This window comes from Pteropus alecto, unplaced genomic scaffold (assembly GCF_000325575.1).
Source record: "Pteropus alecto unplaced genomic scaffold, ASM32557v1 scaffold164, whole genome shotgun sequence".
NCBI classification, from domain to species: Eukaryota; Metazoa; Chordata; class Mammalia; order Chiroptera; family Pteropodidae; genus Pteropus; species Pteropus alecto.
Window position 1 is genome coordinate 4381678 of NW_006439568.1, and position 11751 is coordinate 4393428.

The following is an 11751-nucleotide window of genomic DNA, read 5'->3' on the forward strand; positions in this document are numbered from 1 at the left end:
TGATCAGTGTTCCAGGAGGGGTTAGTGATGCAGAACCTTGTTCCGAAGCCAGCACCAAGGCGGGGCAGAGAGGACTTGTCTCTGAGAAGTCTGGGGCTGGGAAAAAGCGACAGTGAACTCTAGAGCACAAATTAGATACTGAAGAAATGATCTGAAGGGTCAAAACATTAGATATCAACTTACATTTTTTTTTGGTCTTCTTCACCATTCCACTGTCAGTTTCTGGAGGGGAGTTTTGTCTTGTTTCTCACTGTATTTCCACCACCTATCATCCTGCCTGGCACACGGTAGACTCCAATCTCTGACCATCCTTCATTTCTTCTCATTTACAAAGCTCTGTCCTATTACTGAGCCTTAGCACACACTGATTTAGAACGCTTTTTCTTTTCAAATGATGGGCTCCTTCTCCTCCTTTGTTTCATAACTTAAATGTTAGTTCCATAAAGAATACTATCTCTATTGAAAATAAATCTCACACACACACACACACACACACACACACACACACACACACACACACACAGTTTAGCTTCTATCACAGCATCCTGTTTATTATCTTCATAGCCAGACAACAATTCGTGATGCTTTGTTCCTTGGATAGCTCCCCTCCACTTGACTGCGATTCTAGAAGGAGACGATTCATATCCATCTTATCCACTGTCGCAGTCCCAGCAATCAGCACATCCAAGGCTTTCAACAGGTAAAGGTTAAAGAACAAAAAGAATGAATAGATACAATCAGAATTGAATTAACCGATCAGAATTTTGATACTATGTTACATGGGAATTCTGGCATAAAATAAAGATGGCAACTTAGACCAGAAGAAGAAAGATGAATTATTTATTAATTACCTAGGATCCATTGAAAAACCAAAACGAAAGCCGAATCCATTGTTTCCTTACTCTACATCAAGATCAATTCCAAATGAATCGAAGATGTGAGCCTTAAAAAATGAAGTCATTAAAACGATATGAAGAAAATGCACAAGAAGTTTTAATCATCTTAGTGCTGAAATGTTTTTCCAAACAAGCCAAGGAAGAAAAAGTTTGATGTATTTAAATACATAAACACTAACACTTTCTTCACACACATACACACTCAAAACATGCTGAAACAAAAGACATACGACAAATTGGGGAAAAATCATTGTTACCCGTGACAAAAGACTAGACCTTATAAACCAAGTTTTATTACAAATAAATCGTGAAAAGACAACTAACTCAAAACAAAAATAAAGGACATAAGCAGACTACAGAAAAATTCATGCAAATGGCTTTTAAGGAATGGAATATATCATTTTAAGAATATCAAAGGAAAAGAATGTATGTTAAGTAGTGAGATAATCATTTTTCATCTTTGAAATTGGCAGAAATGAAAAACTTTGATAACGTTTAGTGTTAGCCAGTGTGTGGGGAGATGAACACTGACATCTTGTTATATCAAAATGCAGGGATATACGTTTGTCTTTTGAAAATCTGCATCATGGGCCTTTGAGGATGGTTCAGCATTTTTATGTCTGTGCAAAGGGCAACTTGGCAACATCTATTGGAATTTTAAATGCATATACTCTTTGGCCAGCAACTGTAGTCTAAGATTTTTTTTCTATAGATAAATATGGACACATATGCAAAGATTCACACAGGAGACCACAATGACCTAAATGACCTACCTTAAATAGTGGATTGATGAAATAAGGTTTGGTTTGTTCCCATAATAAACTACCAAGCAGCCACTGGAAAAATAATGTGTCCATGGCATGTATCTCTCTAGTACATACAAAGCTTACAAAGCATGGAGTAGAATGCATTGTACAAACTCATTTGTTGAGGAAAAAATAGGCTATCCGTAGGTAGATAGCTAGCTAGACAGACAGACAGACCAAGACTGACAGATAAATAGAGAGACAGACAGAAATGGCTGTGTCTATGTACCATTTCTGGAAGAATTCAGAAGAAATCACGGGGAGAGAAACTGGAAAGTCAGTAGACTTACTTTTCATGATACCGTTTCATATTACTAGAAAAAAATTTTACCATCTGTACATATTACTTTTCAATTTAAAAACCAGCTAAATTATAAAAATGATGTTAGCATAACTCAGTGTAGCCCCCCAAAAGATTCTCTGTACTAATGACAGTGATGTCATTAAAATAGGAAGATTTTTCAATCTTGTTTGGTTAACACTTTCATTATTACAAAGTATAAAATTTTAAATGAACACCCAGAATAAAAAAGGAATAACTCTTTTCGATAATCCAGAAGCGAGATAGGGTTAGCCCTTTTGTTGTAAATAAATTATTCAGCTTAAAAAGCCTACACTTGATTTATTAATAAATATTTTCTTTTAAAAAGATGGCCTGCCAAGGCAGCTAGGACAGGTTAAGCTCGTTTGTAGCTTTAGCCACTCCCTATCCATCTCCAACAATGTATTCAAATTCAATGCCAAAAGTTACTTATTAAACTCTAGAAATATTATGTCCTGGGAAAACCATTATCAACTTGGCCTTTAGAAGAACTGATCTCTTAATGAAATACAGAACAACTATCTCAGAAAAACGAAAATGGGCAATCGTCATGTAAGTATTTATTGCCTTTGGGAATCGAACAAAGTTTTAATTTGGTTAGACTGTGGAGAAAGATAAATACATAAACACTAACACTTTCTTCACACACATACACACTCAAAACATGCTGAAACAAAAGACATACGACAAATTGGGGAAAAATCATTGTTACCCGTGACAAAAGACTAGACCTTATAAACCAAGTTTTATTACAAATAAATCGTGAAAAGACAACTAACTCAAAACAAAAATAAAGGACATAAGCAGACTACAGAAAAATTCATGCAAATGGCTTTTAAGGAATGGAATATATCATTTTAAGAATATCAAAGGAAAAGAATGTATGTTAAGTAGTGAGATAATCATTTTTCATCTTTGAAATTGGCAGAAATGAAAAACTTTGATAACGTTTAGTGTTAGCCAGTGTGTGGGGAGATGAACACTGACATCTTGTTATATCAAAATGCAGGGATATACGTTTGTCTTTTGAAAATCTGCATCATGGGCCTTTGAGGATGGTTCAGCATTTTTATGTCTGTGCAAAGGGCAAATTGGCAACATCTATTGGAATTTTAAATGCATATACTCTTTGGCCAGCAACTGTAGTCTAAGATTTTTTTTCTATAGATAAATAGGGGCACATATGCAAAGATTCACACAGGAGACCACAATGACCTAAATGACCTACCTTAAATAGTGGATTGATGAAATAAGGTTTGGTTTGTTCCCATAATAAACTACCAAGCAGCCACTGGAAAAATAATGTGTCCGTGGCATGTATCTCTCTAGTACATACAAAGCTTACAAAGCATGGAGTAGAATGCATTGTACAAACTCATTTGTTGAGGAAAAAATAGGCTATCCGTAGGTAGATAGCTAGCTAGACAGACAGACAGACCAAGACTGACAGATAAATAGAGAGACAGACAGAAATGGCTGTGTCTATGTACCATTTCTGGAAGAATTCAGAAGAAATCACGGGGAGAGAAACTGGAAAGTCAGTAGACTTACTTTTCATGATACCGTTTCATATTACTAGAAAAAAATTTTACCATCTGTACATATTACTTTTCAATTTAAAAACCAGCTAAATTATAAAAATGATGTTAGCATAACTCAGTGTAGCCCCCCAAAAGATTCTCTGTACTAATGACAGTGATGTCATTAAAATAGGAAGATTTTCAATCTTGTTTGGTTAACACTTTCATTATTACAAAGTATAAAATTTTAAATGAACACCCAGAATAAAAAAGGAATAACTCTTTTCGATAATCCAGAAGCGAGATAGGGTTAGCCCTTTTGTTGTAAATAAATTATTCAGCTTAAAAAGCCTACACTTGATTTATTAATAAATATTTTCTTTTAAAAAGATGGCCTGCCAAGGCAGCTAGGACAGGTTAAGCTCGTTTGTAGCTTTAGCCACTCCCTATCCATCTCCAACAATGTATTCAAATTCGATGCCAAAAGTTACTTATTAAACTCTAGAAATATTATGTCCTGGGAAAACCATTATCAACTTGGCCTTTAGAAGAACTGATCTCTTAATGAAATACAGAACAACTATCTCAGAAAAACGAAAATGGGCAATCGTCATGTAAGTATTTATTGCCTTTGGGAATCGAACAAAGTTTTAATTTGGTTAGACTGTGGAGAAAGTTAAACTATGAAATCATGATTGATACTTTTATACTTTATCATTATGACTGCCTTTTATTACTGGTTTTCACAAGAGCATGCCACGCTTTTAACATGCATTTGGAATATATTTTTTTCTCCATTAGTGAAAAATCTCTGAGGAGGGGCTAAAAAAAGTGTTTAAAACAAGGAAGTCCACAGTGCCTTGCAGAGAGCAAAATGGTTAATATGTATTTGTGAAATATATGACTAAGTTGGTCATTCGCAGCAAAGTTGCACAAAACTTCAAGTTCTTATTGTAAATATCACTAGACCAAGATAAAAATACTCTCACAGGGCTATATAACTTGGATTGAAAGGTGAAAACATTCCAGTATTATTTAAGCATCAAACATCCAGATACTTTCAAATATCCATGAACTGGACTCAATATTTTTCTTCTGAAATGTCTAGGCTCGCCTAAATACTGTGTCTATAAACTATTAACGACTAAAAATGAACCAAAACACTACCATTTAGAACCAACTATGCATAAGGCAGGTCAGAGTTAAATCTTAATGTTTTACATTTAAAAATGCATAGCTAAAGCTGTTACAATAAGAATGTTTATTAAGGTTTTGCTGCACCTACTGTAGCTTCCCACCGCAAGAATGATTTATGTGTATATACTAGCAGCAAAATGAATAAACTCCAAGATTTTCTGTAAACTGTAACTTTCTTCATACTGTTTTTTCTTTTGGTATAAATTAAATTTGCACTCAGATGGTTGCAAACCTACACATATCTTCTTTGGAGAGGTGTTATTTTTTAAATCATCAGCAAGTAATATTTTTATACTAGCCAAGATTATGATCCTTCCATTCAAGAATATCTTTCAGAGAAACTAAAATCTACTTTGAAATACTTCTGATCGATGCAGATGACCTCAGGAACAATATTTTGCCCCCGCATTAGCAGTTAGGAGGACATTTATCCCTTGAAAGTCGACCCCATGGGGCAACTAGCTTTTTGTGAATGATCTAGCATTTTTATATATTTCTCTTTTGAATCTTCAGAGCCAGTCTTACTCCCTGTCAGAAGGCAGTCGACAACTGCCCAAAGGAGGCACCCAATCCTCCGCAGCCGTGCAGCCTGTCGTCCACCTGTCAGGGACCGGTGAGCCCGAGGCCCATCAGCCTGTAAGCACTTTTTTTTTTTCTCTCCAAATCATAGGTATGACCAGGCTCTCTCACGGGCCCACTATTACTCACTAATGACTTGTCACATTGGACCGTCCACAACCCGGCAGTCTGAAAATGTCATCGTCAGGCTTTACTTCTGAGCAGGAAGTTTTTCCCTGGAAAATATCTGCTATAACATTTGCAACTAATATAAAAATATAATCTAGGAACTGAGCTTATGTTCCCAATAGTGTCCCCGTAACAGTGTCTTAAAATGGAGAACATGATGTTACAATATGGCCACTATGACACTTTAGAAAATACTAATGGAATTTAACATGTGCACAAGGAATGAATACGTTCCAAGACTGTGTTTCTAAGTAAGTAAATACAAAACCTTTTTAAGGGACAAAAAATCATATTATTTGCATCAGAAAGTGACTTGAATATGTTCAAACTTAATATGTATGATGCTTGGAGTTTTGAAGCAGCTACATGATCAAAACAAATTTACAAAAATTAAATACAAGTAAAATACAAGTCAATGATGTGCAAATGTATGCTATTGATTTAGTGTAATAGACAATGTTATTTTGCTGGGATTAAACGGTCACACTCCGTGCAAAAATGGTCCTGATTGCTATGCTGTGCTTCCTTTTGAGTTGCAGCATGTTTAAGTTCTGATGTGGTGTGTGACTTCTTAGTTTTATCATCTTTCTCTATCCAAACTACTGAGAAACTTTTGTTCGTAGGACTCCCTGTAATACAGTTGGGCCTTCTCTTGGCTAAAATGCATGAACTTTATGTTAAACCTCCCTCTGTTCTTTGTCCTTTTATCATTAGCCTGCAACAATTAGAGTTTGTCCATTCAGCATATATGTACAATCATAAATAGACATACAAATTCAGGCATTAACATCATGTGCTAGCCCTCGGTCATCCTGATTACCCAATGTGCTTTATATTAGTTTTTAAGTTATTATCAGCATTAACTATACTATTTAAAAAGCCTACGAGGAACGTTTTGAATCCCCCAAGAACATGTCCACAGACCAGGGTCCACAGATAACTGTTTGACAAACATTGCTCTAAAGCCAATAGAATCTTGGCCAAGAGATTACATTTTCCAAGGTACTGTAATATAGAATCCTAGCCAATTCTGAAAACTGAAAATTACTTTTTTGCCTTGTGCTTTCCCCCAATCCTTTTGTCATCATTAATGATTTCTTTGAACTGAAGACCCAGTGTTTGCAACTAATGTATTTGGAGCAGGAATAACTGAAGATACCGGGTTATTATCATTTGCTAAATTACACAATGTTCAAAGAGTCTGCTTAGACTGGGAGACATGTTCTTGCTCTCAATGAGCTTTGTTTATAGACAGAAAAATAAGATCCACAGAAAAATCTGCTTAGGTTTAGCCAGATGACTCTCTATTCTATTGTGAGTTGCTTTTAAGAGAATCACTGTCTAGAGGAAAAGAGAGTGCCGATGAATAGTGAGATGACTTTGTCATAAGAGCCTGGCTGTTGGGTATCGGCAGAATGATAGAGAGGGGGCGAGAAGTAGAAGACCCAATTGATAAAGGTAGAAAAAACTTAAGAAGACCAATGACTTCTGGAAAATTATTTTCAAGGCTGACGAACAGGCACTAGACAGGACTCCAGTCTTGCTACCCAAAGTGTAGTGTGTGGACTAGGAGCAGCATCCACGCTGCCTGGGCACTTGCTAGAAATGCAGAATCTCCGGCTCACCCAGACCCACTGAATCAATCTGCATTTTAACAAAATCCTCGAGTGATTCCTACGTGTGTCAAAGTCTGAGAAGCACTGGCCTGGGGAACAAGTTCTCAGACTCGGCAACACCCTAGAATCACCTAGGGAGTTCTAAAAACCACTGACGCCTGTGTCCCACCCCCAGAGGGTCTGAATTAATTGGTTTGGTGATTGCCCTGGGCCCTGGAATTTTTAAATGCTCTCTCGGTGATGCCAATGTGCTGCAGAGGTCAAGAAACATTGAACCGGAACCTACCACCATCCTGACAAGGACAGATGAGCACACTGCCCACGGAAACAAGTGTCATTACGAGTGCCCATAAATGAGAACCAACTCGTAAACGTGAGAACATCTGCTCAGTGTGCTGCCGCAGTGTTTGTGAGCATGCCACATTTATGACTTCTTTGTGTCAATATTTAGCCAACATAAATACTGCCTAAAAGGGAGGACAGTTTGGGACTTGTAGAAGGTGGACACTGGGGCAACTCAGATGCAGGTGAATAGGAACACCTGGAAGCCTCCGATGTCAAAACATGACATGCACTAAATCATACCTTCTTTATTTAAATACATGTTTCCCATTTGAAGTCTAGCTATAAGTTAGACACAATTACACAATCTTGGCTTTGGGGGTTTCTTGTCTGTGGTAAATAAAGAGCAATCATTTTAAAGAGGTGGGGGAAAAAATTGCCAAGGACAAGTACATTGACAGAGGAAGAACATACAAACTGGAAAAATGACACAAGAGCTCTAAAGCTGTGGGCGTTTGGGCCACGTAGCGTAGGGGATGGAACCCCGTGCATCCCAGGGCCCACCTGCGTGTCTGCTCTACTGCACGGTCACAAGGATCCAAACTCCCAGTGATGACAGGCCTCACTGGAGGTTGACAGAGCCCTTCTGAAATGATGATAATAATGATGACATTCACCAAGTGCTTACTAGCCTGTGAGCTGATCTGAGGGCATGGGCTGTGGCCATGATGTCTGAGCCCCTTTCTCTACCAAGCACTCCACGTACACTGTGTCATTTAGAACTCCCAACGGTTCCACAAGGGAGATACTATTATTAGCCCCTTTTAAACATGGGGAAAGTGAGGCAAAGAGAGGTTAGGTGGTTGGTCCAAGGTGAAGCATGGATTTGGATTTAGGTAGAAGTTCTTCACACCATGCCTTGAGTTCAATAAAGGCCCATATTTCACCTGGAAGCTAAACTATCGAGATTTCTGAAAATATTGAAGTGGGTTTTCACTTCATCATCTCTCTACCCCTTCCTGAGCTTCCTCCTTCTGCCCTAAGCTGGATTAGATGCTCTTTCTTAGTGCTTCTATAATACTCCGTGTATAATACCATCATTTCTCTCCCCGGTCATTTTAGAACTCTTTATACATCTGCCCTGCATGGCTCCCTGGGCGTGGAACTGTCTTGTTCATCTCTACATACCCATTACTGACAGAATGCCTGGCACATAGAAAATGCTCAATAAAACTTTGATAAATTCATCAATTCATTACATTTTCTAAATGAGCCTTAAACCAATGTTCTGCTCAGTTGGAGCCCAAATCCTTACGTCCAGTCACATAAGACCAACCCACGTGTAGGTAAAGTCGGGGCATCTGTATTTTTAACACTACCAAAGCTGAGAGCCATGGGTCTAATATCAGATATCCCTCTAGTGCAATGATTCCCAAATGTGGTCCCCAGATCAACATCACTGGTATAATCTAGGATCTTGTTAGGAAGGCAAAGTATTGGGTCCTGTCCCAGATCTGGGGAATCAGACACTCTGGGAGTAGGGCCCAGCAATCTGCCATGAACTAGCCCTCTAGGTGATTCTGATATTCACTCAAATTTGAGAAGCAATGTAGAAGCAAAAGCCTCTCACGGGTCTAGGCTAGAGCTGTGCCCCAGCTTTGACCGTGAACCACTCCCACCAGCCAGCCTACAGAGATGCCTGAATGGTGACACTTAAAGCCTTCTTAGCACTGTGCCCTCCTCCCCAGGCTTCTCACAACCAATGCAACCCAGAGAACTGCCCCGTTTCCCGCCTCCACTCCGCCCAAGGCTGCACTTTCTCCCACCTCTTATCCTAGAGCTGCACAGAGAAAAAGCAGCAAGAGAAAGGAAACCATGCTCCATCTTTTCAGTCCATTCGATATATTCTTTTAGAGAAACTACCGTGGGCCAGGTACTATTTGGGGCTCTGTAGATAAAAAGAGCAATAAGATAAAAGACCACGGTCTAGTGAGGGAGGTAAACAAGTAATCATAACGACGTGTGATGGATGCACTGATAGAAACGTATCCATAATAACGAAGTTCAGGAATTAGACAGTGGAGGGAATGACTCTGTGCGGGAGAAATGAGGGGACCACACTACTTGAGGCAATTGGGAAACCTTAATAGATCTTTGACAAGGGGATGACAAGGTCAGAGCCACACTCTGGATGGACCATACCGGAAGCTGGTAGAGGAGGGTTTAGAGGGAAACATAACCAAAGGCGAGTAAAGCAGCTGGGAGGCAGTGGCCCTGGAGAAAGATGATGAACCTCTGCCCCGACTAAAACAATGGCAGTGGAACTGGAGAAGACAGATCGAGAGTCAAATCAACATAACAGGCTGACCGATTGGATGGGGGAAGTGAGGAACTAGGAAGGCTAGAGTGTCTCCCATGTACCTGGCTTGTATACCCAAGTGGAGGGTGGTGCCTTTTCCCCTTACCTAGGACTAAGGCAGAGTGGAGGTCTGCGAGGTGAGAGGATGAGTTTGGTTTGGGGATCTGTGGAGTGAGAGGTATGTGTGGTTCACCTGGGTATGATGCCTAGAAGGAAGCTGGATCTGAAGCTTGAGAAGTTTGGGCTTGAGGTAGTCTGGGAGGTATGAATTCATAGTCGTTTTTGTTTGTTTGTTTTGTCGTTAAGATGGTATGTGTTTGATGACAGTAGTGAACAGACTACTCCTTAGACTATCACTGTGGCCAAGGTTGGCCTTACCGATTCTTGGGGGTGGGGGATATTGCTTTATCATTATTGCTTCATTATAACTATTATTTTGATTGATATTGCTGCCGCCGCTACTATTAATGGATGGACCGAAATAGAAAGAGAATAAAGACTTGAAGATCAGAGAGAAGGGCAGCGGTAGGGTCTGTATGGTTGTGAAGGGAATGGAAAGGAAGATAAAATGTTTTTTAAAGTTTTAAATAAATAATAGGTTTGGATCCAGTGCATATTTAAACTCTCTTACCAGGGGAAAGAATAACATTCATTGTTTCGATTCTGATTGAGACAGAAATTTGCTCAAAGCAAATTTAGCTATTTCACCTCGTTTCCATTTCGGCAAATCAGAACTTGTTCATACTGTTGTTATGCTCTCCGACACAGACAGCACCTTCCGATGCTGCAAAGGCCCAGCTCAGCCCCTGACATGTTCTCTTTTTAATTCCATCTGTCCACTTATCATTGACTCTTGAGGAACCCAGAGTACACTAGCTTGCCTTTTCTTTCCCTGCAAACAATGAATCCCAAGTTCATACTCTCATTGAATTGGCAAAGACAAAACAAAACAAAACAAAACAAAACAAAACCGGATATTGGCAGTAGAAGAAGGAAATGGATAATTCTTTTCTAACGAGGAAAGTGCTTCATTTTTCATAACTCTTGAAGGCATGGTTTCTTTCATGGTTCAGATACAGCTATCATCCCACTCCCACCACAGTGTCTTCCAGGCTTACCTTTGTTGATGCGATAGAGCAGTAATTGGATATCTGGAGGTTTAACACTCTTCAGGGGTCTCTGACTTCCCTGCACAATCTGTGGACAACTTCCAAGCAGTCATTTCCCCAGGACACAAAATCTCGTTTCCAGACAATGCATGTTACTCCGCCTCTGAAAGGAACCATGAGTTCTCCAGCCCAACACGGTACTGAAGGGCCCTTAAAAATGAGTCGACGGAGGCCGCCGTTTGAGGCTATGATGTTCTACACCAATAGCGATGCTGACCGAGAAGCAGGGGTGGTGACAGACTTCCCCCTTTAGACAGACTTTAACTCAGATTCCTCCTCCTAGTTACCTTATCCCTTTACTCAACGATCAGATTTGTCACCTAGGTTGCTCTACAAAAAAAAATTTAAAGGAAGACATCCCAGTCCATTTCTAATCCTCCCTTTTAGGCACCCACGGCAATTTGCTCTTTGTGACTGGGGGCCGTGCTTTAGTCAGTACCCATGTGCCAATTACTAGGAGAAGCTCAGCCTTCTCTACACCTTTTAAAATAATGTGTTGATAGAATTATTACAACCATTGGGCCAGGGTTGTAAAGCCCTTGCACATTAGTCCTTGACACTATTGAAATCTGGGGTCAGCTACTTCTTTGTTGTGAGGGGCTGTTCTGTGCCTTGGATGTTTGGCAGGCCCCCCGCCTCGACAACTAGATACCAGTAACACTCCTATTTGTGACAACCAAAAATGTCTCTAGATACTGCCACATGTCCCTAGGGAAGCAAAATTGCTCCTGCTTGGTTGAGAATCATTTCATTAGACGCAGACCTTCGATGGGGAAATGAGGCTACATCACCATAGGATTTGTCCCTATAATATCTTTATCTGCTTGTATTTCTTCC

General features: G+C 39.5%; 1 protein-coding gene across 2 annotated transcripts in view; it reads left to right on the top strand.

Annotated features, from left to right (window-relative positions):
• Window positions 1-4081: 4081 nt before the first annotated feature.
• The window catches only part of ANXA13 (annexin A13), a 43551-nt gene continuing 35881 nt past the window's right edge, over window positions 4082-11751 (top strand). The window contains exons 1-2 of one of the 2 annotated variants that reach the window (XM_006916570.3): window positions 4144-4158; window positions 5255-5377. In XM_006916570.3, coding sequence (XP_006916632.1) covers window positions 4144-4158; window positions 5255-5377 — 138 coding nt within the window. Of the gene's footprint in view, window positions 4159-5254; window positions 5378-11751 lie in introns of both variants that reach the window. The other variant, XM_006916571.3, reaches the window with a different exon arrangement.